Here is a 27,697-nt window from a genome sequence, read left to right on the forward strand (position 1 = left end):
TCATAGGTTCGAATCCAGTTGGAATATGGTTCTAAATCTGTTCGTGATAGTCCATATGGTAAAATTGCAAAATACGACAATAAAAATCGTCCTTGTCACGCCAATAACCAGACTGGTTGTCTTCTGGGATGATCTCTTTGGTCAGTTGGTCAGTCACCAGTCAGTAAGTTTAAGACCGAGGGCTGTATTTCAGAAGTCATTTTAACGCTAGGCTGCACCTAGTCCATATAAATCCTAATTAGTAATAAGGAGACTCTAAAACATAACAAAAAAATTACCAGTTTATTTTTGGTATTTTCCTTCTTAGTTAGACAGATCCTATGTGACAATTTTCTGACGTTTCTTTACTAATATTTTAGATGAAAAGAATATCCGAGCACTGATATAATACAAAGAACTAATCTAAAAAGTAAAATGAAGCTTACTCGGCCCAAAACTAGAACACAAGAACAAAACGATGATGCTAATGAGACTTATCTGTACACATAATAGAAAAATATTACCGTTAACTAAATCAAACCAATAGTAACCGATTTAAACTGATATTTTCAACGAAGACAAGTCTAAGTGTAAAAGCCTCAACATCTACGTCTTCTTTACTTGGGAAATGACAGTTAATTCAGCATGAATATCACTTTATTAACGTTGTAAATTGTCTTGCTGTGCAAAAGAAATAATACAACGATAAGAATCTTTTTATGTATGATGATATGAATATGCATAAGGAAGCTAGTCACAAGAACGGAGTGTGGGACAGAAGACAGAGCAATCATTATGATAATTTTAAGATTTTATCGGCTAATAAATTACAACTACGTGTAATCATCAAAGCCACTGCGGGGCATTCTCTTCCCAGACAGGAAAAATATATATATATATATAATTCGATTCTTTTAACGTGACAAAACTCGAATAATTTTAAATTTTAACAAGCTATTTTAGCTGTCGTTATGTCCCCTTAATATATCTCAAATATTATTTAAAATTATATATTTTAATAAAATATGGATCCTTCGCCAATTCATAATAATTAGTTAAAACCATATTGTCACTTTAACTATCGAATAATTATAAAAATTTGTAATTAATCTAGGTACTTTAAGGATTTAAAAATAATAAAACGTTTACTAGTTAATTAATGATTATTTATTCCATTATATATTACGGTTTGATGGTCCTTGAACTTTTTCGTACAAAATACTCAATTGAAGAGGATATACAATTTCATTCCACTTATTAAGATTTCAAACTGGCATGACATTAATTGGGAAGTTAAATACAGGACCAGATTATCCTCATTTTTTAATGAATAGTTTCAGTACTGGCCGATGTCTGAGGCAAAAATATAATACCAGTCAAAATTATGTACTCCCTTTATTCTAATTACACTATAATTAGAATGAAGAAACAGAGCAACATGTATGCTTGTTGTGAAACACACAAAAATCGACATTTGCAAAAATATCAAGAATAATTTTAATTGATGCTGAATCTTTAAATAATAAGAATTTTTAAATAAATTAGTCATTCAATAATTCTTCAAGAGACCCCTAATGGTCAAATCAAACCCTTAATTAGTGTTAAAAATGTTAACAAAGAACCAACCAGAAAAAATTACCTTATAATAATAATACAATTGAATAATAATAATAATTAATAGAAATAATAAAAATAATTAATAATAATAATACTAAATAATAAAAATAAATAATAATAATTAATAATAATAACTGAATAAAGTTTAAAGAATACTAAACGTTGTTTATTTTTTCAGGAGCATAACACAGTAGACATAATCTTAAACAAATTTAAAAATCGCCGGCTTGGTTGGCGCAGTGGTAAAGGCGACAGGACGGTCCTCCTACTGTTGCGATAATCGCGGGTTCGAATCATACTGGGGCATGATTGTAAATTTATGTTTTGTGATTGTCCTGAAGCAAGAATGCAAAATCCGATATGGAAAATGATGTCCCAATCAAGCCAACAACCAGGCTGGGTAAGACCGGATGTTTTCTGGGATATTTCTAAGTTGATCACTCGCCAGTCGGTAAGCTTAATGCCGATGACCGGAGCCGACGTTAAATTGTAGGTCCAGTCCACATAAAATCTCGTTTGTAAAAAGGGAGACTTTGAAATATATTAAAAAAAATTGACGATGATCACACAGAAACCACAAAACCCAATTCCTGCTCCTACGAATGAAGGCATATATATATATATATATATATATATATATATATATATATATATATATATATATATATATATATATATATATATATATTAAATTAAATTTTAAAATACAAGTTAATCCAATGAATATTTTCTATTTTTCTTTTCACAAACTTTAATAAAAACATGTGTTTATTAAAACAAAAAGTATATTTATTTAATAGAATAGAAAATTTAAATTTTATCTATTCTGACAAAAATCTATTACAAAACTAACAAATCTATTATGGAAATGTACATATTTTCATTAAGAATATAGAAGTATGGAAGAGGTATTTCCTTTGTACTCCTGATCTATGTAATAATGACATTTAGGCGAAGGTGATTTTTAACAAAATTTTAAGCATCAATGAATAAATAAAAGACAGCTTATGAAATCTTAGACGATACCTACATTAGGAACGTAGTAGAAAGCTGATACATGAAATTTTAACGTTTAGCAAAATTTAAGTAAGCATCGATACCAAACCGTTCTTCTATTGTATGAACAGGTAGAGGAAAATTTTCAAATATCGAGCATGTCGAAACATGTGGTTGTTATTTCAAATTTTTTAACCAACCCAACATTCGTCAGAACACGTTGTAAAAAATTTAAAATTTTTATTAGCAATATGGCAGTATCAAGAAGTATATTTCCACTCCTAATCTAAATCTTGAGATCAAGTATTAAGGAGGTATGTTTTGATCTTAATCTAAATCTTGCAATATTTCGTCAAAATTTCACGTACCAAGACCGACCCAACATTCGTTGGAACATATTGTAGAAATTTTAAAATGTTGATTAGGTACACAGAACCATCGAGGAAATATTTTTTGCTCCTGTTCTATATCTTAAGACAAACAAAAAATAATGATAATGATGACAAAATCAATAGGTTATATTACTGACTAATATTCAATCTTACGATATGGACAGAATGAGACTGTGATATTTCGAAGACCTACTTGCACAATCAGAGAGAAATGATCAAAAAAACGAAATATCACGACCAAATATGATTGTTATAACAAAATTATAAACAAAAAGGAAATCGGTTAGATCAAGCAACGTAATCAAATAAAATATGTCCGAGTTTTTGTTAACATTTTATTTTGTTTGCAATTAAGCACTAATTAAGAAAATTAAGCCGCACTGAAAATAAACTAATTTTAATTATTCCCTCTGTGACATTTCGAGAGATATAAATTAAATGAACCGAACTGAAACAGAGAGAGAGAGAGGGAGAAAGAGGAAAAAAAGAATGCGAACTTTCAATGCAAATGTATCGCTAAACTAACGTACGACTTGTACATAGATTACGTTGTGACAAAGCCAACTACCATAAATTTATATTTGCCCGCCTCGTATTAGCTATAAATTGTCTTTTGGTAGATTAACTTTGCATATGTTGAGTTCGGTTTACTTTGGTTCGACGTATTATCTAAAGATTATTCAGTCGTGGGTATAAGACGAATCTAATTCAACTTTCAATTAAACAAAATAAATGCGCTAGTGTGCAACGAGACGAGACGAAAAAAAAACACAATTCTTCATTTCCAATTCAATAATTTTCATCATAAATTTAACAATAATTATTAATAACTCTAGTAATCTATTAATTAATACAGCCAATACACTGCTGAACTATCCTTTTTATATTATTTAGCAATTTTATATTCGAAATCGACCCTATTAATAGTGGCTACTTTCAGTGACGCATAATCAATACTCGGTTAACTATCTTTTAACTGAAAGTCAAGGAAACAAACAAGATGTCGTATATTATTAAGGCTAATTGAACACATGCGCATTTCAATGACATGACTGAGATTTCAATTGCATGGATTGATTATGTTCATAGAGTAATAGAGATGCAACTCAATAGAGGACTCTGGTGCAAAATTTTGCTTTGTCCAACAACCAGAGGGAGCCATAATGGGCCATTCAAATAATTTGATTGGCCAATTTAAATCTCCATTATAGGCACCTGTAAGAAAAATATTTTACTATGAAGACATTTGATTGGCTCATTAGTAATTTTTGGCACGTGACAGCCTTGACGTCATGTTTGATTGACCAATGAAATTTAAATAAAAAACAATTTTTTTCTGTAATAAATTTATTAAATTAAATTCAATTAAATATACATATAAATATAATCTATAACAATAAATAAAAATTTATCTGCAAAATATAAATATAATATAAAATATAAATATTGTATACATATATATAAAACCATAAGCAAAAAAACGTTGGTGCATTGCAAATCAAAATTATCTCTTCCGTCTCTCCGTTGGTACTTTTAAAATTTTATCCGAAGGATCATTATGGAATGTACAATTGAAGGGTTTTAAATTTACTTTTTTTTAAACATTTGACAAAAATTTTGTTATATTATCGACGTGGCAAAATCGCAAAGACCTACTGACAGTATAATAAAACAATTTTGTTAGAGTCTGGGGCACGAGATATTGTCTTGCCTCTATAAAATCAGTCTCAATTTGTGGGTCTACTGATTTATTTTATTTTATTCAAAAGCTTTACTAAATAACCTGAGATGTACACTACGGCACAACGCAAAACTTTGCTCTTATAGGAACATTTGGAATGAAGTTACAGAGTCAAGTAATTAACAGTAAGAATGAGCAGAAAGGGGAATACTGGCTGAATGAATACAAATTTTATCATTACCTTCTGGAGTTTGTTCAAATGTCGATGATACTCACTTCGAACACTCTGGTTATGGGCCTGGAACGATGGAAATAGACACTATAAATATAATAAGATAGTTTAGAAATTAATGGTAACAATTATGAACAGAAATGAGACTGACTCCTTCAACTTACCTTCTATATTATTTTGATTTTGATCCACTTCCATTTGTACATATTCTGGGCTCGTGATATTATTTCACTAAATTGTTCATAAGTACTTAAAGGAAAGTTTAAATGTCTCATATGATAACGATCATAAATCTGTTTCATGTTTAACCCAAACAGTTTAGGTGTTCTACTCATTTCTTAATGATTGCTTTTTTAACGGAAAACGATGATTCATTTCCTCACTATCTATACTTTCGGGCACAGAACACTTCCTAGAACGGGAATGCATTTCAACTACCGACTTGTATATAGTAATAAAATAAAATAATAATTTAATGCACAAACGTTATAAAAATCTAACCACACTGTTCTCTATATAGGGCACATTGAAAAATGCGTGAAAAATAAACAAACCATAGAACGAGATGAATCAATCAGATTCCGTCGCGGCTCTTAGCATAGCGAATAAAACAAGTAATATGTTAAAGGTAGCGACATCTACATGTTGGACGTCGCGAAACATTTCACCAAAATCTCCTATGAAGTTAAATCTGTATTTCTCTATGATTATATTTGACGTTCTTATTGTTTAAAGGACCATATGTCCTTGAGAAGTAAATCACAAATTAATATTTAATTTTCTTCTTCACTAAATGAATTAAAATAATATAAATAAAAACTATTAACAGAGGTAAATAAAATATTAATGAAAATGAAATAAATAAAAGCAAAATCGATGTCAAATGCGGTCAAATATATCAATATCGAAATAACAGCATCGAGATATGCAAGTACTATCGGCGTATTATCTTTGCATTTCTTTCTTTTAACACCACTTATGAGCTGAATGGATTATCGATTTAATTAAAAGCATAGAAATATCGAAGAGATATTTTCCTTGTTAAAATATGAAGACATATAGCCAAAATTTCACGTATCAAGACCAACCAAACATTCGTCGGAACATGTTGTAGACATTTTAAAACTTTCATTAAAAGCATAAAGTATCGAAGAGGTATCTTTTGCTCCTAATGTAAATCTTAAGACATTAAAAAAGCTTTTGAACAGTACCCAAACATTTCTTATCAAACGTACATGCTCACAGATCATGTTTTTTCTAATAACTACTATGAACATTGACATATACAAATGTATTATACCTTACCAAACAGTGTTAGATAATTATTTACATTCTCTATCATTATTTGAGCTTTAAATTACCATATGCCTACATTGTCTACATTCAATGAAAATGTTGTTTCTACATTTGTAGATAAGACTGAAATTCTATCTATTGGAGATAACAACACTGAATAATCTGACATCAAAAAGCTATTGCCGAAATATAATCCTGAACAGAAAAATGTGACATCAAAATGAATTAGTGCATATTGATTTTACCAACAAAAGAATCAAGCGCAAGCCAATATATATAAATCAGCAAGTGGTCTCTTATGAAAATACAACCAAATCTCATGGCATGACCCTTGATATTAAACTCAGGTTGAAGCCACATGTTCAGAAGTAATGTAAAGAACTAAAAAAATAGAAGTACAAAAAATACACTGTTTATTGGCTAGAGAAGTGTGGCAGCCTTGAAACCAGTGTGGACTTATAGTGTTCAACTCCTCTGGGTTTATACCAGTCAAGGTAATAAAAATGTCATACAAAGATTCTAAAACAAGGTACTGCGAGGTATAGTTGATGATCCATGGTACATTCGTAACGTCAATTTGCAAAAGAATCTGAAGGCTGTCTGAAAAGCTCGATCAGCACATCAAAGTTGAGGTTTTCCAGCTCATAGTTAACAATGACTTAGTCAGAATATTAAAGAGGTTTTACTCTCATTTGATCTAGTTCAGTGAAGTTATACGTAAAACTCATTACACATTAAAAACAGTAACATAGATGTTAAGCCCAAAATTACGATAAAAACAAATAACTTATTAGTGTTGATTTACTAGATTACTATAATAAATAATTTTAAAATATCCTTCTATTATTACCAATAATAAACTAGGGTTTATGTTTTTTTTTCTGAATTTCACCAAATTTTCATAACCACATATAACAAATCAATAAGAACGTAAAGACATAATCACAGAAAATAATAATCAAAACCAGATCTATGTCATCGGAATGGCCATGAGCAGAATGAACGTTGTTAATTACTATAAATTCTATATATAAACACCATCATAATAATGATATTATTTAAAATTGGTTCGATGTTTTAATAAACGTATAATTTAAAAATAAAATAACAAATTGTGATATTATATAGTTTATTCACATCATAAATATATAAAATAAATTCTTACGATCTAATAAACAGAATAAAACGTGAGAATATAGTGAGATAATAGCAAATTGCTGTTTAAAAAAGTTCGCAGCAAATTCGTAGATCCACCATCAACATTCTCCCAGTTCTGTTCGATATTTTATCCGTCAGTCGTACGATAAGGAGGTGTATTATAAGCATATCTAGGTCTATCGACATCGGAATAAATCCTTCTTTCTGGGTTTTTCTTGACTTCGCGGACATTAACATCGGTTGATACTTTGACTGGATATGGGATTGTACCGTCGTCTTCGTATCTGGATTTATAGGGATACCCTTTCCGACCCCTATATGCTTCGTTTAAAAATCTGTCATCGTGCATATCACGGTCGTAGCGATACCGATTCCTAAGTTCGACATTCGGACTCCGAGGTATTTCCGGTAGGGTCGCATAATATATTATTCGTTTTTGTGGCCTTTGTGTGTAGGCTGGATAATACGGACCAGCTCTGTAATAACTCTCCATTCCCTGATCATATCCGTAATTAACTTCGTGAGGATCATATCTATAATCATCTCTAAAAGAAAAAATACTCATTGTTGATTTTTTCCATTTTATCGAGTTTATTGCTGTAACATTGACTGAGCAATGTTCTTAACGCACTGCTTGTTCTTCCATTAGTCAACTTATAAAATACGAATAGATTTATATATAGTATGTTCAAAATAACAGTGAACTTACGTCATAACAATATCCAGTGTATTGCATATAGCAATTTGTAAATTCGTTTTAAAATCAGACAATATTTTCCTTCTCATATTTTTCTTTTTAAAAAGAGATACAATGCTGTCTGATACGTTCGAACATGTAATCGTATTACCCTACAAAATTCGCCTGGTTTCCAAACGTTTGCAAAATTCTTCAAAATATTAGTGATAATAATTACAGGTTATTAATCGTCGAGCGGCAGCGACTATTTCCTGTTCTCAGATCTCAAAAGAATGCTCGCTGGGAGGAAATTTTCGTCGAATGAAGAGGTGATCGCCGAAACTGAGGCCTATTTTGAAGCAAAGGGCAAATCGTACTACAAAAATGGTATCGAAAAGTTGGAGCGCCGCTACAATCAGTGTTCAAATCAGTGAATCATCCTTTAAGGGAATTATGTTGAATAAAAAAAACTAATTTTGCCAAAAAAATGTGTTTTGCTATGGTAGGCCGAGGACTTTTCAATTGATCGGGACTTTCTGTTATAGCGATGAAAAAAGATAATGACAATACATTAGCACCTGATGTTTCTATTATTTTTAACGTTGGAGTAAAAATATTTATTATCTACTAATCCAAATATCATTAGGGATAAACAAAATTTCGAGAAAATATAGTAAAAACGTATATTTACCGATAATATGGTCTCATCCTATCGAACATTCTCATTCTTCCATCATATGAACCTTCCTCTTGACCAATATCACTCCTAACATCTCGATTTACACTTCGCGTCCTTGGTTCCCTATTCAGCGATCTTGGAGCTGTAGACGCAAGTCCGTTATCTGTAAATTTCTGTGTAACAAAATTAACTCTGGGTATCCGTACATTCTCATTAGATGACGGCATATTATCATCAAAAGAAAAATCATCATTTTTACGCATTCGGTCGCGTTTCAACCACGGTTGGTTATAGATTTCTCTGGATTTTCGCGAATTATCTGTCTCAGGGTTTAACATAATCAACTTCTGCGATATATGGCCTTTCTTGGACGAAAAACTAAAAAACAAGACGAATTTTACTATATCGAAATCATTATCGAACATCATCAACATACTCCAAATCTTTCTTCTCAACTTCCCCTAAAGCTGATCGTCTGAATCGAATGAAATCGTTTATTAAAATATTGGTGTTCTCTGGTAACTGATCTTCTTCGATCGTTCTGCTTTCAGTAAGATTTTTCGTATTCAGAGGCATTATTTCCAACGGTTTTCCCAAATTTTTCACGATTCCATTTAAATTGTGTGTTTGTTGATCCGTATTCACTAACGAATCATCCGAATTACGTTTCCTACGTCTGGATTCTGTTGTAATAACCAACGGGAAAGATGGTCTCGGAAGACTATCGTACGTTTCAAAATCCTTACCATCCTCATCACTAAACAATCTCAAAGATCTGAAAAATAATTATATTTTATGTACTGTTGATACAAAGACGAAAAACTACCGAAAAAATATTTCTTTCGGTTCCTCATCTGATGAAAACCCTCGTCCCTCTCTTCTAGGAAGAAGTTCCAAATCCATATCGTTCTCTTGTCGATCAATTGGATCATAATTCTCTATAGGAATATCATCAATCAATCCATAATCTTGAGACAAACAGTTGTGGAAGAATACAATGAAACAGCATAAATACACAGTTGACTTCATGATAATATAACCAAAACTAAAAACGTAATTACAATAATAAGCATGTGAAGAGATGACCTTTAAAGTAGATCATTCAATTGTCAAAAATCAGCGGATTTAAATTTGATCAGTATCAAGATGACCTAACTTTTCAGCAGCTTTTTGGTCGAATGACTCGACCTAGACAACCGGATGGATTATAATAACGTCTAATATCCGTAGAATTATATATCAAACATTTTTTACTGATATTCTTGGACTACTAATTAATATTAAAAGATTTACTATTTTTCTATAACTATATTTATGTCATATTTCTCTCACTATATTTTTTTTAAGTTCACAAATACACAATAACATAAAGTAATTTACTTGAAAACCTACATGAAAATATTTAAATGGCAAATCCATCCTATATTCACCAAACACTGTCCCTTCCAATGATCATTCTCTCCAATTGGAGCCACAAGGCTTGACTAAGTACTTTGAATAGACTTAAGAAATATAAGAAAAAATAATGCTGGCCTTCCCCAGCCTTTATTTAATTATTACAATAAAATTATATACCAAATTATAAGCGTAAACTAGAAAATAAATTATTAAGTACAACAGAAAATATTAGTTCATCTTAAAGAATTCTCATTAAATTCCTCTAAACTGACGGAATTCTCCGACTCTGAAATACATTTTGTAATTATATTTCTATTCATTTAAATATAAATATTACTTAACTATCCCGATGTAATTTTATCTCTCACCCTAGTATTAATTATATATTATTTTAACTAGACTATAAACATCTTAATAACAGAAGATAGCTTACTTTATACTAGAATGTGATTTCTTTTATTACTACTACCACTACTGACCATTGGAACTCTCACTATACAACTAAAAATAGTATAAAATATTTTCCACTGAAAAATGTCAGTAAACTTTAGGAAATAACGGAATAATTAGAGGGATGACAAAAGAGACCATACCATGCACAGGTGAGTGATTTTTAACAATTACGTTGTTTAGACCATGAACATGCATAGATAAAGGCATAGAATATTTCAATATGAGTTTTTATTCAAAAACAACAATTGTTCATAAATGACCACACAAAAAATAGATCACCTATTAGAACGGCTTTAGTTTCAAGATAATACATCAACTATATTATCTTATTAAAAATTAAAATCAATATACAGTGAGTGGATAAAAACGCAGATACATTTTTTACTTAAATTTCAATATTTTAACAATAATACAAAAACTACATTACAATATTCAAAATTCGGGAAACCGATGAACCAAGAAAACAGTAATATTAGGTATGCAACTTAATATACAGTATGCGGTATTAATACATAATGGATTATTTACACAATTTTGTTAAGTATTAAAATGTTAAGAAACAAATAAATAATTCTAACATAGCTTTTCCTTTATAGTAATCAAAAGCAAATACAAAAAAGTCTAATATAATACATATGAAAATCCCCAAAATATAAACCAAGAAACGCTACTGCAATATTATGCAACCCAATATACACAAAGCAGTATTAATTTTTAATATGTATTTAATATGTATTAACTTGTTTTAAGACAAAAACATAAATAAAATACTAACACTGTTAAAACAAAAGCAATAATATTACGGTAATTTAAAACGCAATGTGGTCTTTTGAACTAAAAAAATACTGATATGAATAATATTATATGTGCCTATGCAGACGAAATAAAGATAATGCTGAAACAAGGTTTCCAAAAAGGTTTAATTAATAACAATAATATTTCGTTTAAAAATAAACTAATAACAATACGAATGAACCAACAAAAAAATGAAACGTCACGAATACGTTAAAAACAGATTCGGTTACTAATAGGAATTAACTAATTAAAGCTTTATCAGTGAGCTCGTATGTAGTCTGACTGGAACATTATCAACAATGTGACAAACTATCTGTATACATCCTCAGCCTACAGTATAACAGAAAATCCCAAAATGTTTTTCAAATATTATATTAACATTAAATGATGCTCCTTATTTATTATATTACCTATTTGCGTATACCTCTCTTAACATTTTTGAAATACTTGCTAGCATAAATCAAGAACTTTTTTAATAAATGGCAGCAGATGCTCCAAAATATTTCATGTCTTAATATATCTCTATTTAAGCAAAGTTAATATAAAAATCATATTAAAAGCTTTTTGACATTGTTATTGTTTTATATATTATTATATATGTTTTACGAATTAAATAATTACAATTTCCTTTTAAACCTATTTTAACATGTTGTATTGAGTTAATTTATTTTTCCAGATATGTTTTAAAATATATATTTTTTAATACATTTATTTTATTAGATTATCACGGGTTCGAATCTCATTAGGAATATTTGTTATTACTTATATCGGTATATAAAATGTAACAATGGATAAATTCGCATTGATCACTCCTCTTAAGAGCTGCTCACAAATGTGAATTGATTGTGACCACTAACGAAAATGAATGGTTTGAAACCGATATTAAGCTACTAAAAAATTCAGAATTATATTATGTATTATTATATTATTACATACTAATAACATATTCCTATAGTATAAAACCACATTATTAGCGTATAAACATTATTTTATACCGCAACATATTATTTATATTCCATAAAATGTTTTAATTCAAATATATTTTTTGATGATTTAATCTTAATGCACCAAATAATTATCAAAAACAAATCCTGAAACATAATATTCTTAGAAAAACCGAATTATCAATAAAAACACGAAAAATTCATAATTCCATGTAATATTTTACAATGAAATATATATTCGTAAGTCGTAATCTGTAAAAACTAAGTGCATTACGGCTTTTAATTGTCATCTGCCTCATATTACGATAAATATATCGGAAATAACGGAAGTGCAGTACTGTTTGGTACCACTGTCATGTGAAATTCTTCCCCAATAACAACACACGCGGAATACTCCAGGGATGAAACGAATCCCAGAACCAAACTAGTGCTAGGCAATAGTTGACACGAAGTAATAAAATTAAATTTTAACAAGTTTTCAAAAAGATTCCCCGGGGATTCGTACGGCATATGTTTATAAATGGATAATCGACCTCAGTGTAGCAGTCGTTGTCCAAATAACGCTTAACACAGTCGTTACATTTTTTTGTTCCAGTTTGTTTTTGGATAGTGTACAATATATTAAGGATACCCACAATAAAAACATCATTGTACATAACGGTAAGTTTCACTTGTTAAAGTTTAGAAACATTGACAGATAAATTCATAATTTAATATACCTGTTGCATATAAATATTTAAATTTAAAAAAAAACGATTGCATACATATTCATATACTAAACTAAAGAAATAAACTAACTAAATAATAATGAATACATTTTATCTATTATCAATTACTGAAATTAACGAATTCTTATTATTGTTAAGATTTAATTGTAAATCGTACATATAACAGAAAACAATTACAGAGAAAAACTTAAGCGACAAACAACAAAATTTATTATTTAAGGCTAGGTATTCAGTCCATAATTCTTCAATGTAATGTAATTTAATTCAATTTAAAGATTTATATAGATCCATGGCACCAGTAGTATACGACTGTTGAGAATGTCTTTATTGTGTACTCTCTATTATTAAGTAGCATAGGTAGATTTTCAATTGATTCTGTCATGTGAAGTTGTTTTAATAATATTTATTGGTGTTTTCAGTTTGTGTCAGTGCAATGCCGTCAAGTGACATATCACATGGCCTGTGCGAAGATAACCCGCTGGAACTTATGTCTCTATTGGATTTTCTACCATTTGATGATGACACTTACACGGATTCCTACAAATATGACAGCTCGAGTAAGGATTACAATGCTATAAATGGAGATGACAAATTCTTAGACAGTATTATAAAAAGTTTACTTGATAACGACAGAAATTCACCGCCGCCAAATGATAATATTATAGCATTAGAAAATTTTTTCGACGATTCATCGATGGAAAATCAACAAATGTCAGTTCTCGGTGTTAATCTAAATTTGGATACAGACTCTTTGGACGCGACACTGGAAAACTCATGTGACCTGGACCTACCTCTTACTGAAAAAGTGAATGAATTATTTAGTAGTACATCGTTAGATTACAGTTTCATTATGGATGGTACCTCGAATGAATATGAAACACCGGAAATTCTCAGTATGTTTCCGCATATGAATGACGAAAAAAATAGACGTAGACGTAATCTGCTTTATGAGAATAGTTACTCGCAATTAACATCAACCAAGAACAGTAATAAAAATGAAAGTCAGACATCGAGAAAAAAGGATCATGACTACACTCACAAAACAAAAGCTGACGAAGAAAAATATTTCACCTGTCCTATATTAAATTGCGAAAAGATCTACGCTAAATCATCACATCTGAAAGCTCACTTACGTAGACACTCTGGTGAAAAGCCGTTTATATGTAACTGGCAAAATTGTACCTGGAGATTTTCACGATCTGATGAATTGGCCCGTCATAAAAGGTCCCATTCGGGAATTAAACCATACAAATGCGAACTATGTGAAAAAGCGTTTGCAAGATCAGATCATTTAGCCAAACACCGCAAAGTTCATAAGAAAAAAATGGCACAGTGCGGTAGTTATTTCATTAAAAAACGCACGAAATATAATTAAATTTTTAGAAATATTGGAATGAAAACGTGTGAGGATATTATTCTATTTATTTTGAAAAAAATCATATTAAAAGACAATAAACTTTAAAAAATTATGTAAAAGTGCATCATCCTTATCTCATTACAAAATCCATACCAACATTCCAAAACTGTATATAATGTATGTTTTAACTAAATGACCTGTTGTTACCTATGTGTACCATATTCTTTACTTTGTTGTAATGTTTATATTAAGCATTAACAATTAAAAGAATATAAATAAAATTTCAAAATAATGCAATGTGTTTTTATACCACAAAAGTGATAACCTTGCTTTATATTTTTAAAGTTCATATATACGTATAAGCTCTTCTGAATCACTACTAGTTAAAGTTGAATATATCATTTAAAGGTCACACACATATTAAATTGAAATACAAATAATTGATATAAGTTGCTAGAATAAAAAATATAACTTCTTGCATCAAAGGCACATTCAAAATAAAAGTTGTAATAAAAATTAAGAAAGATTCTGCAATACATCGCTACATACTTAAATTCTAAGCCTAAAATTGACAGTGTCATTTAAAATTTTAAAAATCCAGCAAATCAAAAGTATTAGTAAAAATTAACAAATAACATGGATCAATGAATTTAAAAATCCGTGTCTAAACTTTGAAGAAACGTTAATAATTAAAATGTACTTTATTCATCATAAACTTACCGCATTAAATGAATCAGAAGCAAAACCACATTCATTATAAACAATACCCTTTCTGATGTCGTTTCATCAATTTTCAGTATTTTTTACTCTTTTGAAATTTAGAAAGCTGCCAAATAAATCCAAAGTCTTAGCACTGCACTTTATATGTTCGGTTTCATTCTATACTATAAATGGAAAAATAAAACTGAAATTAAATTTTTAAAATTTTTATTATCCTTCACATAAATTAATGGGCAGCAGCTACAGCAGACGTGGCCGGCCTCTTTGACTTATCTCCAGATTCTTTTCCTGTTTTTTTAGATGCTGGATTAGATTCACTCTCGGTAAGCCAGAGTTCAATGTGACAGGGTGAAGACATGTAAGGATTGATCCTACCATGGGCACGATAGGTACGCCTCCTCAAACAAGCAGCCCTGTTCACCTAAAATAAACAATTATCAATCAAATTATTTATATACACAACAAAAAATGTTTTTAAGAATGTATGATGTACCCAATGATATATATACACATCACATACATTTTAAAATTCTATTGTAATCTACTTTCTACGAAAAACTACTGCTATTGTTGATCTAAGTATTTATATTCAACAATAAACAGAATTACACTACATTGGCATTTCTAAGATCAAATCAACACAACAAATAATATAAAGTTGTTTTATTTTTCACTATAAAAATAAAAAGTCTCCCCAATTATTTTAAATAAAATAGTTATAAATTTACTTTATAAAATTAAGCAAGTACTACAAGTAACACTACTGAAACTAATAAATGCAAAATAATAATAGAAAAACATTAAGCAATATAAACAATATGCAATAAAAACTACTAATCATTATTTTAAATACAACCCTCTAAAAGAAACAAATATGCAGATCTTCATACTGTACTTACTTGAATATGATCGACAACTAATCTATCCACATCAAGACCAGAGTAATCGGCATTACTTTCTGCATTTCTTAAAAGCTGTAACAAGAACTCCGCTGATTTCTTTGGCCAACGACCTTGTGTTGTCCCAAACTGTTTAGCTTGAGCACATCTTCCTACACCGCCGTTAAATCTTCTAAAAGGTATACATTCCTTCATGGCAATTACATTTTTAAGATAAGCAACAGCCCTTTTAAGAGGCATTTTTCTAATTGCATTAGCGGTTTCACATGTATTCTAAAACACAAATGTGATTATTTAAAATTCGAATTTATCTAAAACGTTTGAATAGCGATGTTATAATGTAAACACATAATTTCGTTAATTTAAAACGTGATAATCTTTATAGAATAGATATAGGTTAAGTGTCATTTATATGAAAACAGCCTTAAAAAGTTTGTAAGTGCTTTGTACTTACTTTAAAATGCACCCTTAAGTTTGAGCCACGGGCTTTGCAAGTTTTAGTTGCATTATCTGGTTCACGAGCGTATCGACCCATTGTTATTACCTGAAAGAAAAAAGTACAATAAATATCACAACACTACACTTTACCACAATATATTCAAATATCACTAAAGTTTTTCGCAATTACGAAAAATACACACCGAAAAGACTTGTAAAAGTTATTAGAAAATCGTATAAAAAAACTACTTGTGTAGATGATTTTGTATAAAAGAAATTTTTAAAGATTACTTTATAATATATCTCGCGATAAACATACCTAAATGAAACCAACTTGAAAAAGAAGGACGAAAGCTGTCAGACTTGGATATAACCCAATGACATGAATTGCCAACAGTAAAATATAAAAATAACTAAAGGTCAAAATAAATGATTGGCTCAAATATAAACCAATAGCAACACAGATTCAAGTTTGTTACTATCAGCACTAGAAATAATATAATATAATTATATATACCTTAATTATATTATATACCTTAGTTATATTAATTAAGATTATCTTAAATTTAAAAATTAAAAACTTTAGCCATATAGTCATTGTTGTAAATTATATAGTTAAAGTTATAAATAATAATTATAATTGTTTTTTGATATTAGAAATATTATTAATCAATTAGATGGAATCGCCCATAAACAGATCTGTATTTAACTTAAGCATACTAAGTGATTTCGGAAAGGTAGAAAAATAAATATATATGTAGGCCAATGTATTTGATTAAATATGAATATTTAAAAATGTAAGAATTGTTATAAGGTTAATATGGAATATATCACAAAAATTTCAATATACTAAATATTACCACATAATATTTATAGAGCAACAATAATTCCCTACTTGTAAAGAATATCTCACAACCTAGACTTCATAAAGCTACAAAGAATTTGACTTACATTTCACAATTTGAACATTTACATATTTTTTTTGTCTAAGATTAACTAGCAATCTCTAAAATAGCAGATATCACTAACAGTTCAAATCGTGTACCGATACAAAAATTATAAAATAATGTTGACCACTAACAAGGTAATATTTATATTTTTTGAACGGTTAAGAAAGTATATGCTATATGTTTACTTTAATAGATAAAATAAATGGAAAGTATACATGCAGGGCAATTCATAAGCAATATTGAAAAATATAGCTCTGGCGTAAAAATTAGAAATACTGCCTAGAAATAAGCCTAAAATACAAAAAGAAATTAACAAGAAAATCATACTATAAATATAAATTTTATCTGTGTATATTCAGTAACTTTAGGTCAATTTTGAACTAAAGCACTTTGTACTCAGAGTATAAACATGCAACCTATTCACAGCACAAGATACAGTGATTAGTCACAAAAATAGTATTAAATTTTGAAACCAGAAATTAGCTATATAAACAACTCTAATATTTACTTAAAATATAATAGATAACAGTATACTAAATTCGAATATAAACAAAAAACGAAGATTTTTTGTGACCCACTGTATTGTAAGATTAATAACAACTATAATATGCTCTATATTCACATAGAAAAGAGTAAGAATTTTAAAATAATTTGATCAATTTTATGTTCTATTTGGAGGTTTGATTTCCATTGTTTCACATATCCATTCAGCAACATTCACGTCTTCAGTTTCCCATTTTTTAATCCATGGATGGTTCTAGAATTAATTAAAAATATATTAAGGAAGAAGCACATGATATAATTTAAAATGTACCATTAATGTTTTTAAATCAGCTCTTTCTTCTGGATTTTTTCTTAAGCATTTATCCACAAAATCCTTAAATTCATCAGAAAAAATTCCAGAAGGCAATTTTGGTGGAGGTTCATTAACAATATAATCAAGAAGTTCAAAAATTGCCATGGGTCTAGGTGTTCTTGAACCATCTGGTGAATCATTGTCCTTGCCAGAACCAAAAATTGCAGCCAAAGTTTTTGCATCAGGAGGTGGAATTGGATACATACCAATGGCCATTTCAACAAGAGATAAACCCAATGACCATATATCACTTTGGACAGAGTAATGGGTCCCTTGCAATCTTTCAGGCTTGTTTAAAGATAACTATTAGTTAATCAATAATTGTAAACTTAGATATACATACCGACATATAGCTCCTAGTGCCAACAAACGAATTAGCCATAGAATCAATCAATTGACCTGATACCCCAAAATCACAAATTTTTATTTCACCACTACTATTAACCAAAATGTTGCTTGGCTTAACATCTCTATGCATAATTGCATGTTTATCTCTAAGATAACTCAAACCCTTGAGTACTGCAGATGTTATTTTTCCCAAAATATTTTCTGGAATTCTCCCAGCTTTCTTTAGTATTAAATCTAGTGACCCAGCATCCATATATTCCATACAAATGCTGATTTCTCCATCACTGTAAAATGCTCCATAAAATCCTACAATATGCGCAAAATTGCACTCATGTAAAACTTTTAACTCTCTTATGATTTGTTTCTTAATAGCAGGTTTAACTTCTAGATGTATCAGCTTTCTTGCCATTATAAATCCGCTTAATTTATGTCGAACTTTGGTTACAACACCTCCATTTCCAGAACCCAATTCTCCAAGCTTTTCAAAATCCTCATCCGATAAGTCACCTCCAATTTTTTCCTTCTGACATAAAAAGACTTCTATTCTTCTTCTTTGTGTATCATCCATATCAAGTTCCTCCAATCTCGCTGTGAGATGATCTATATCATTTGTTACTACATTAGGAGGCCTAAAAAACAAAAATCCTTCAGTATATCTAACTAATATTATATATGTATATCCTATGTTTTATAACGGCAAATAACAGTATATTGAGATTTACAATTTTGACTGTTGATTTTTATTAACTCCTTTAATATATTCAAAAGTGATATTAAATCAATTAGTACTTAACAATTACTTACGGGGCACACGGTTCTTGATACCCAGAAGTGGGCGTTAAATTGGGGGTTTGGTCAATTGAACCCGGGGGTAGAGTAAGATTTAATTTATTTTTGGACATTATGAAAAAATAAATAGATATAAACTCATTACCACTACTTAGTGCTTTTTAAATTTTAATGATCCTAAAAGAATGACAAGAAATATATCCAAATAATAAAGATTTAAGTAAAAATACCAGTATTTTTTACAAATCAACTTGTTGACTTTACAACTACAGGAGGCTTGACAGTACAAGGATAAACGTATAATTTGACAACTTCCTATTAATTTTATCGAAAATAAGTATCCTAAAATTTGAAAACCAAATGGCCACGTGGCATGCGGTTGGCGCTAAATTCAAAAGACAGCTTAAAAACTTCGGCAAATGAATCTATATATTCGATAAATGTATATCAAACATTTTTTCTATACGATACATATTTATATGTGTAAAGAATACACAATGCTTAATAAAATATATAGATCTTCTGAAATATTGTATGATCTATTTTCGCAAATATTTTCCCTATAAGGCAAGTAAAGTCGTCCAAACAAATAGTTATTTAAGCGCTCCAGTAATTTGAGGCGTCTTTTCTATTGGTACATTGTGGATCACGTACCTTTTTTATGATCTCGGGTTGCCAAAACTAACATTTTTAAGTATAACCGCGGATTTTTATGTTAAGCCATAATAAAATAAAATAGATTTGTTAACATAAAATATATGTTATGTACTTTATATGCATAGTTATTGATAAGGTACTTCAATACAGGGTACAGAGGTACTTATTAAATATATAATAACAATAAAATGTTAGAAATTTGGCAGCTATGTACATAGGCCTTTTTACCTCTTATTAAATAAGGTTTGAGGGTCTAACCTAAAAAGAGCCCAGCTATAATAATTAGATCTTCGAAGTAGTACGGGATTTAAATAATAAGGGTTATACCGTGTGCTTAAAAAATATATACAAGAAAAATTTCAAGCAATAATTTGGGGTAAAATGAAATCAGGACCTAGTTCGCTATGTTACTAATCGCGCGATCGATTTAGTAGTGGGGATATAAAGTAAGTAGATGGTGGACTCCGTTTACTTTTTTGCTTGAATCTATTGGTAGTATGTCAAAAAATAGTGTTCAAATGTTAAAGTTTAGTAATTCACTGATTTCGTCGGGATTGTTAATGTCTGGAGACGTCAAATAATTATTTATCAGGAATTATAGTGATATTTTCGGATTTGTGTTTTTGTGAAAACGGACTTTGTTAAATTAAGTCAAGTTGCTCGCGAAAATTACTAGGAATGTGACATGGTAAATATCAGTGCAGTTTTCTTTAGAAATATAAACTTTTGAAGAGAAAACGGAAATGGAAGTGCCTATTCTAGTCAAGTAGAAACATATGAAGAGATTGACGCATTTCATAATGTAAATTTCTTTCAAAATGACTACCAAAGAGAAACAGTTGAATGGAACTAACAATTTCAAAAATATCCCTGGAAGTTCAAAAAATTCATCAATTAAATGTAATGAACATTATAATCAATGTAAAGAAGAGGCTTTCCAATTTAAAGTACCACCAGAAGCCCCAGTATTTTATCCAACTGAAGAAGAATTCTTGGATCCTTTGGCTTACATAGCTAAAATTAGACCAATTGCAGAAAACACGGGAATATGTAAAATTAAACCACCTGGGGTAAGTTTATTCAAAAATAATCATTATTAAACTACTGTCACTATCCACCTCAAAAGTGATTATCAAACATAATAAAAATGTAAAATGTCATTGCCTAACAATTTTAAAGCTTTATTTTAATTTTTATACTAAAGTAGACATATTGTTTTATTGTCAATTATAAATGTGATGTGAAGTAGGAAATAAATAATTGTGAAAAACTTGGTAGAAAATTAGCAGCCATATTAACTGAATTTTCAACATGTCTACTAAAAAAATATATTATTTATTAACTCTCTTTTAATGATTCAATGATTGTTGATAATTTAATGGTCATCAATTTTAATTATTCTAAACTAATATTTTGATTTTAGAGGTGGCAACCTCCATTTGCTGTTGATGTTGATAAATTAAGATTTATTCCTAGGATTCAGAGATTAAATGAACTAGAGGTTTGTTACATATGTTCTGTATTATGGTCATTTTCATAAACACTCTTTATTTTAGGCGAAAACTCGTGTTAAACTTAATTTTCTGGATCAAATTGCCAAATTTTGGGAATTACAAGGATCCTCCCTAAAAATTCCAATGGTTGAAAGAAGGGTTCTAGATTTATACACTTTACATAGAATAGTACAATTAGAAGGTGGGTTTGAAGAAGTAACAAGACAAAGAAAATGGTCTAAAGTATCTTCACGTATGGGATACCAAATAGGAAAAAATGTTGGTACAATCCTTAAGCAACATTACGAAAGGCTTTTATTTCCCTATGATGTTTTCAAGGAAGGAAAAACAGTTAGTATAGTATGTTTTAAAGGTTTATCTCAATATATTCAATCAATAACATCAAAATCTTTCTAGAAACTTGAGAACCCTGATGATGGAACTGAAAAAACTGATAAAGATTATAAACCACATGGTATTGTAAATAGAATGGCAGTTAAACCACCATCAGATAAGAATGCTAGACGTTCTAAAAGATTTGAAACTAATGACAAGGATAAGACTGAAGTATGCCCTATTTATTTGAATATGTATTGAAATTAATTATAATATTATTTATAGATAGAACTTAAGATAAAAGAAGAAAAAATTGATGATGATGGAGATGACAAAAACAAGGAATTGAAGAGGTTACAATTTTATGGAGCTGGACCTAAAATGGCTGGCTATGACGATAAGAAAGAAACTAAACCAAGATCAAAGAATGTTAAATATGAGTTTGATCCTGTAAGTTTAATGTAATATTCATTCATTTTCATTTTTGTATCATTTTTTGTTTAGTTGGCAAAATATGTATGTCATAACTGCAATAGAGGTGATGCAGAAGAATATATGCTGCTTTGTGACGGTTGTGACGATAGTTACCATACATTCTGTCTGATGCCACCTCTATCCGAAATCCCTAAGGGTGATTGGAGATGCCCTAAATGTGTTGCAGAAGAAGTTTCTAAACCTGTCGAAGCATTTGGTTTTGAACAAGCACAAAGAGAATATACTCTACAACAGTTTGGGGAAATGGCAGATCAATTTAAAAGCGATTATTTTAATATGCCAGTACATGTAAGAAAGGGCATTCATTAGATTATTCTGTTTTCATAATTAGTTTTCTTTATCAGATGGTGCCAACGAATACAGTAGAAAGAGAATTTTGGAGAATAGTTTCCTCAATCGATGAAGATGTTACGGTAGAGTATGGAGCAGATTTACATACAATGGATCATGGATCTGGATTCCCGACAAAGTCATCTGCTAATCTATTTCAAGGAGATAAAGAATATGCAGAATCCAGTTGGAATTTAAACAACTTACCAGTATTAGAAGGATCAGTTTTAGGCTATATTAATGCAGATATTTCAGGAATGAAAGTATGTTACTTCGTTATTCTTTTGAAGGTTTCCTTTCAATTAAATCATTTTTTACTTTAGGTTCCTTGGATGTACGTTGGAATGTGCTTTGCAACATTTTGCTGGCACAATGAAGATCATTGGTCTTATTCGATTAATTATCTTCACTGGGGAGAAGCTAAAACTTGGTACGGAGTTCCTGGTAGTAAAGCAGAAGCATTTGAAGATACAATGAAATCTGCTGCACCTGAATTGTTTCATTCACAACCTGATTTACTCCATCAATTAGTAACCATAATGAATCCAAATATTTTAATGAATGCAGGTGTTCCTGTATATAGAACAGATCAGCACGCTGGAGAATTTGTTGTCACTTTCCCAAGAGCTTATCATGCTGGGTTCAATCAAGGGTAATTATGATTTGGCATACAAAGAAGTTTAACTTATATTTTCGTATGTTACAGGTATAATTTTGCTGAAGCAGTCAATTTTGCTCCAGCTGACTGGTTAAGAATGGGTAGAGAATGTGTTTTACACTATTCACATCTAAGAAGATTCTGTGTATTTTCTCATGACGAACTCGTGTGTAAGATGGCTCTTGATAATGAGAAATTAGATTTAACTATAGCAGCTGCAACTTATCAAGATATGCTTGTTATGGTTGACACTGAGAAGAAGTTAAGAAAGGCTTTACTAGATTGGGTAAGTATCAACTTATTGATATTTGTAATATTTTATTTTATTTTGTTGTATGAGAAAGTCTAAAATATTAAATATTTTTGTAACAGGGTGTTACTAATGCGGAACGTGAAGCATTCGAGTTACTACCGGATGACGAACGTCAATGTGAAGTGTGTAAAACAACATGCTTCTTATCAGCGATGACGTGTTCCTGTTCAAAGACCACTTTAGTTTGTCTTAGGCATTACAAAAACCTTTGTGAATGCCCTCCTAAAAACCGAACTTTGCGATATCGTTACACGCTGGATGAACTACCGGTTATGTTAAAAGCTTTGAAGCTAAAAGCTGAATCATTTGATCATTGGGTTGCTAAAGTTAAGGATGCGTTAGATCCAAATACGCCTAAGACCCTTAACTTGAATGACTTAAAAGCTTTGTTGAAAGAGGCTGATGGAAAGAAATTTCCTAAATGTGAGCTGCTTCAGACACTAACTAATGCGGTAATAGATGCAGAAAAATGTGCAAGTGTCATACACCAGTTAGATCTTAACAAGATGCGTACGAGAACTAGACATTCTAACGAAGCGAAATATAAATTAACCGTGGAGGAGTTGACTTTATTTTGTGAGGAAATCGATAGTCTAGCATGTGTTTTGGATGAGGCAAAGAGCATTAGAGTATTACTGGAACAAACTCAAAAGTTTGAATCCAAAAGTGAAGAACTTCTTCGCCAGCCTTTGAAAGAAAATGTCTTGTCAGAATTAGAATCTTGCCAATCTCATGGCAACGGGCTTTGTATAGAACTACCAGGGTTAAAGCTTATTCAGACAAGAATAAAACAAAGCCAATGGATGAAAGACTTAGATAACTACAGACTCAAAACTGAAGTTATGGGACTAGAAGTTATCAAAAATCTAATTCAAGAAGGATGTTCCTTACCACCTCACAGTGAAATGGAAAGGGAATTATCAAATCTTCAGCTTATACTTCAACAGAGCCAAGAATGGGAAGAGAAAGCTGCTGAAGTTTTAAAATCAGAAGATTCTGGTGTATTAATACAAGTTGATAAACTGCTAAAAGAATCTTCTAAAATATCCTGTCATTTACCAACAGAAGATATTCTGTATGATGCTATGAAAAAAGCAAGGGATTGGCTGAGACAACTAGACGAAATGAATTCAGCCGAATATTATCCTTACTATAGTGCCATGGAAGAACTAATTAAGAAAGGGCGTACCCTTGCACTCCATTTAGTTGAGGTAGATAAAATGAATGATTATCTGACATTAGCTAATAACTGGAAGGAGAAAACAGCTCATGCTTTTCTCAGAAAAAATTCTGCTTGTACTCTGATGGAAGCATTGTCTCCTAGAACAGTTTTACCAAGCAGCATTAAAAATACGAAAAAGGGAAAGAATGTAGACGATGATATCAAATCTATAGCTTTAACCAACACCATGGATCCCGCAACAGTTGTAGCATTATTCAAAGAAGCTGAAGAAGCAGAAATGGCGATGATCAGAAAACTTAGACAAGCTAATAGACAGAAATCACTTGATCCTAATGACACTACCACAACATATTGCATTTGTGGCAGAGGTCTTTTTGGCATCATGATGAAATGTGAATTATGTCAGGATTGGTTCCATTCAACTTGCACTCAATTACCAAAAATAGCTTCGACAAAATTCAAGGGTAATTTTCTCAATATTTGTATAAGTTTGGGATTCAAAGACTGTAAATATGTATGCCCGAATTGTCAGAGAACTAAAAGACCTAGATTGGATGTCATCCTCAATCTACTTATGTCTTTGCAAAAGCTTTATGTTAGAGTTCCTGAAGGAGAAGCTCTACAATGCCTTACCGAACGTGCTATGAACTGGCAAGATAGAGCTAGAAATCTTTTAAAACACACTGAACTGGAAAAGGCCAAAGTAAAGCTAAGTTTATTAAGCCAGAAATACACAGAAGCAGCAGCTAGACAAAGGACTGAAAAAATAATCTCCACTGAGTTAAAACGAGCTTCCAAGAATCCAGAGTTACAACAAAGAGTTCAAGAAATTACACCGTTTAGCGGTGTTAATGAAGATGGGGTAACTTGCGATAGCGGAATAAACGATTCTGATGAAGGATCAAGAGAATCGTCTAGGGATTCCGATGACAGAATGGGAGAACATGCTTATAGCTTACACTTGCCCAAGAATGATGGAGAGGATAACGTTATCAGGATCCATCCGGATATTAAAAAACAATTGGAGGAGCTTTTAATGGAAGGTGATTTGTTGGAAGTGTATTTAGACGAAACATTTGCTCTTTGGAAGTTAATGTTAGCATCTACGGATCCAGAACAAGATGTAATAATCATCGACTTTGATGCGCATCTTAAGAATGCGCCCAAAAAACGAGGTAGGAAAAGACTTTCCGATGACATTATTGATTCAACAAAGAAATCAATAAAATCAATGAAAGCGGACGGTGAAAAGAAAATACGTGGACGAAAACAGCAGAGCACTAACAAAGATTCTGCTCAGAAGAAACAGCGAAGCAAACGTAGAGGTAGACGATGTCAGTCAACAGCCTCAAACAGTAGTGATAGTGAGGATGAAGATTGTGCTGCTAGCGGTTGTCAACGACCTACGGGACAAAACGTAGACTGGGTACAGTGTGATGGAGGCTGTGAACAATGGTTCCATATGGCTTGCGTTGGTCTATCCGCTGAAGATATTAATGAAGATGAGGACTATATTTGTATTACTTGTTCACGAAGTACAACATTCGAAAGCGTAGACACGTGCGAGAGCAGATCTAGTAGTCCTAGATCCCCGGACTCTACCCAACCTTCCACTTCCAGAGATGTTTCCTAGTGGTTAGAAATTGTTTTCATTGATTAAACTGATATTTTTTAATCCATACCTCCCTTCTCCCTCATCCATACACACATTATGTTTTAAAAAGTATTTTAGTTGTAAATGTCTCTATAAACAGGGCTCTATTTAAAGAACCACATATATTTCTTGTCTTACAGTTTAATCAGTTGTGATAATTTTGTGTAAATTTGTAAATTATTTTTATATCGGGCATAAACTGCTGTCCAAGATTTTTTTACTCTATTGACGATGATGTTTTAAATATATTTTTCACAAAATTCTTAATGAACTAAGATATACATATATACCTAATTAGAAAAAAGTACATATATATATTCCGGTAACGAAATTTAATTTATCACAATAAATGCTTATATTTTTCTATATTTATACGTTTTCGCAGCAGTTTATGGAGCTTCATGGCAATACCAGAAAAGTTCTAGTCGCAACAAGCACGTTATATATGGCGTATGTTATTTATATTTACAAATTGTAAGTATTGTTTATTCCGATCTCATTATTATTTCAATAAATAACCAATTTAATCAATAATAAATACATTGGGAGGATTACGTGTTATTATGTAACTCACATAATTTTTCAATATAACATTTTGATTTCGTCAAGTTAATTTGCCTTTTTTTCTGGTGTTACCATAATTGTATCAATAAACAGGAGACGTGTCCACTCATAAATGTAAACTGTTTAACTATATTAAAATTTTCCTATTTTTGATCATTTTCCAAAATTATTTTTAATCTTTATGTTATGGAGCAGCAATAGTTATAACAACTCCTGTTTATTCTTTATCTTATGATTTTGTAAATATTTAGTAGTAGATCTTTCACGTTATAGCTTGTTAAGTGTAGCATAAATAACTTACTGAGATTTAACCAATTTTAATTTTACATTTAGAAATTATCCATAGGTAATTTTTTAATGAAAGGTTTACGTAAGATATATGTGAAAGTTATAAGGCAAAATTATACTATACAAATTAATATTTCATTTCTTCACCGTACATTTTACTTTTATTTCCTTAATCCGAATTCCCACAAGTGTTAAGAATTTATTTTTGTTAGAAAAATTTGTGTTCAAATCTATGACCTTTTCTGTCTTTTATATTATGTTGATGCTTGGTTAAAATCATCCTTGTGAATAAATAATTTTTCAATAAATGTGATTACCGTATTTTTATTTCTCCCTTATAGCTTT

At 30.4% G+C, this 27,697-nt stretch overlaps 5 protein-coding genes across 10 annotated transcripts; 2 read left to right on the top strand and 3 right to left on the bottom strand.

Annotated features, from left to right (window-relative positions):
* Positions 1 to 7,305: 7,305 nt before the first annotated feature.
* Positions 7,306 to 10,676, bottom strand: LOC143197234 (uncharacterized). Of its 2 annotated transcripts, none has more exons than XM_076405477.1 (5): positions 10,538 to 10,676; positions 9,533 to 9,751; positions 9,143 to 9,481; positions 8,719 to 9,084; positions 7,306 to 7,896 (listed from the first exon to the last, which is right to left on the bottom strand). In XM_076405477.1, exons 2-5 carry the CDS (start codon positions 9,733 to 9,735, stop codon positions 7,479 to 7,481), a joined length of 1,326 nt encoding a protein of 441 aa, XP_076261592.1. In that variant the 5' UTR covers positions 9,736 to 9,751; positions 10,538 to 10,676; the 3' UTR covers positions 7,306 to 7,478. The 2 variants fall into 2 exon arrangements, with proteins under 2 accessions (XP_076261592.1, XP_076261593.1); XM_076405478.1 differs by lacking the exon at positions 10,538 to 10,676 and adding an exon at positions 10,099 to 10,224.
* LOC143197236 (uncharacterized) lies at positions 10,592 to 14,670 on the top strand. Of its 3 annotated transcripts, none has more exons than XM_076405480.1 (2): positions 10,592 to 10,706; positions 13,444 to 14,670. In XM_076405480.1, the coding sequence occupies exons 1-2, from the start codon at positions 10,679 to 10,681 to the stop codon at positions 14,397 to 14,399; spliced, it is 984 nt and encodes a 327-aa protein (XP_076261595.1). In that variant the 5' UTR covers positions 10,592 to 10,678; the 3' UTR covers positions 14,400 to 14,670. The 3 variants fall into 3 exon arrangements, with proteins under 3 accessions (XP_076261595.1, XP_076261596.1, XP_076261597.1); XM_076405481.1 differs by lacking the exon at positions 10,592 to 10,706 and adding an exon at positions 12,646 to 12,956; XM_076405482.1 differs by lacking the exon at positions 10,592 to 10,706 and adding an exon at positions 13,262 to 13,381.
* Positions 14,671 to 15,291: 621 nt separating this feature from the next.
* RpL17 (Ribosomal protein L17) lies at positions 15,292 to 16,869 on the bottom strand. 2 transcript variants are annotated; one of them, XM_076405485.1, is made up of 4 exons: positions 16,758 to 16,869; positions 16,455 to 16,544; positions 16,001 to 16,273; positions 15,292 to 15,522 (listed from the first exon to the last, which is right to left on the bottom strand). In XM_076405485.1, exons 2-4 carry the CDS (start codon positions 16,533 to 16,535, stop codon positions 15,328 to 15,330), a joined length of 549 nt encoding a protein of 182 aa, XP_076261600.1. In that variant the 5' UTR covers positions 16,536 to 16,544; positions 16,758 to 16,869; the 3' UTR covers positions 15,292 to 15,327. The 2 variants fall into 2 exon arrangements, with proteins under 2 accessions (XP_076261600.1, XP_076261599.1); XM_076405484.1 differs by having other exon boundaries at positions 16,642 to 16,785.
* Positions 16,870 to 17,192: 323 nt separating this feature from the next.
* Positions 17,193 to 19,735, bottom strand: Dsor1 (mitogen-activated protein kinase kinase 1). Its single transcript, XM_076405479.1, has 5 exons — positions 19,612 to 19,735; positions 19,397 to 19,558; positions 18,588 to 19,221; positions 18,203 to 18,532; positions 17,193 to 18,145 (listed from the first exon to the last, which is right to left on the bottom strand). The coding sequence occupies exons 2-5, from the start codon at positions 19,492 to 19,494 to the stop codon at positions 18,050 to 18,052; spliced, it is 1,158 nt and encodes a 385-aa protein (XP_076261594.1). The 5' UTR covers positions 19,495 to 19,558; positions 19,612 to 19,735; the 3' UTR covers positions 17,193 to 18,049.
* Positions 19,736 to 20,246: 511 nt separating this feature from the next.
* On the top strand, positions 20,247 to 27,665 carry Kdm5 (Lysine demethylase 5). 2 transcript variants are annotated; one of them, XM_076405486.1, is made up of 10 exons: positions 20,247 to 21,108; positions 21,462 to 21,539; positions 21,595 to 21,891; positions 21,949 to 22,098; positions 22,153 to 22,317; positions 22,372 to 22,650; positions 22,707 to 22,955; positions 23,016 to 23,344; positions 23,399 to 23,636; positions 23,723 to 27,665. In XM_076405486.1, the coding sequence occupies exons 1-10, from the start codon at positions 20,857 to 20,859 to the stop codon at positions 26,477 to 26,479; spliced, it is 4,794 nt and encodes a 1,597-aa protein (XP_076261601.1). In that variant the 5' UTR covers positions 20,247 to 20,856; the 3' UTR covers positions 26,480 to 27,665. The 2 variants fall into 2 exon arrangements, with proteins under 2 accessions (XP_076261601.1, XP_076261602.1); XM_076405487.1 differs by having other exon boundaries at positions 20,254 to 21,108; positions 21,595 to 21,882.
* Positions 27,666 to 27,697: the final 32 nt, after the last annotated feature.

The sequence above is a fragment of the Rhynchophorus ferrugineus genome, unplaced genomic scaffold (genome assembly GCF_030347505.1).
Source record: "Rhynchophorus ferrugineus isolate W39M unplaced genomic scaffold, kcgeb_rfMv2 rfM5, whole genome shotgun sequence".
In the NCBI taxonomy this organism is placed as follows: domain Eukaryota; kingdom Metazoa; phylum Arthropoda; class Insecta; order Coleoptera; family Curculionidae; genus Rhynchophorus; species Rhynchophorus ferrugineus.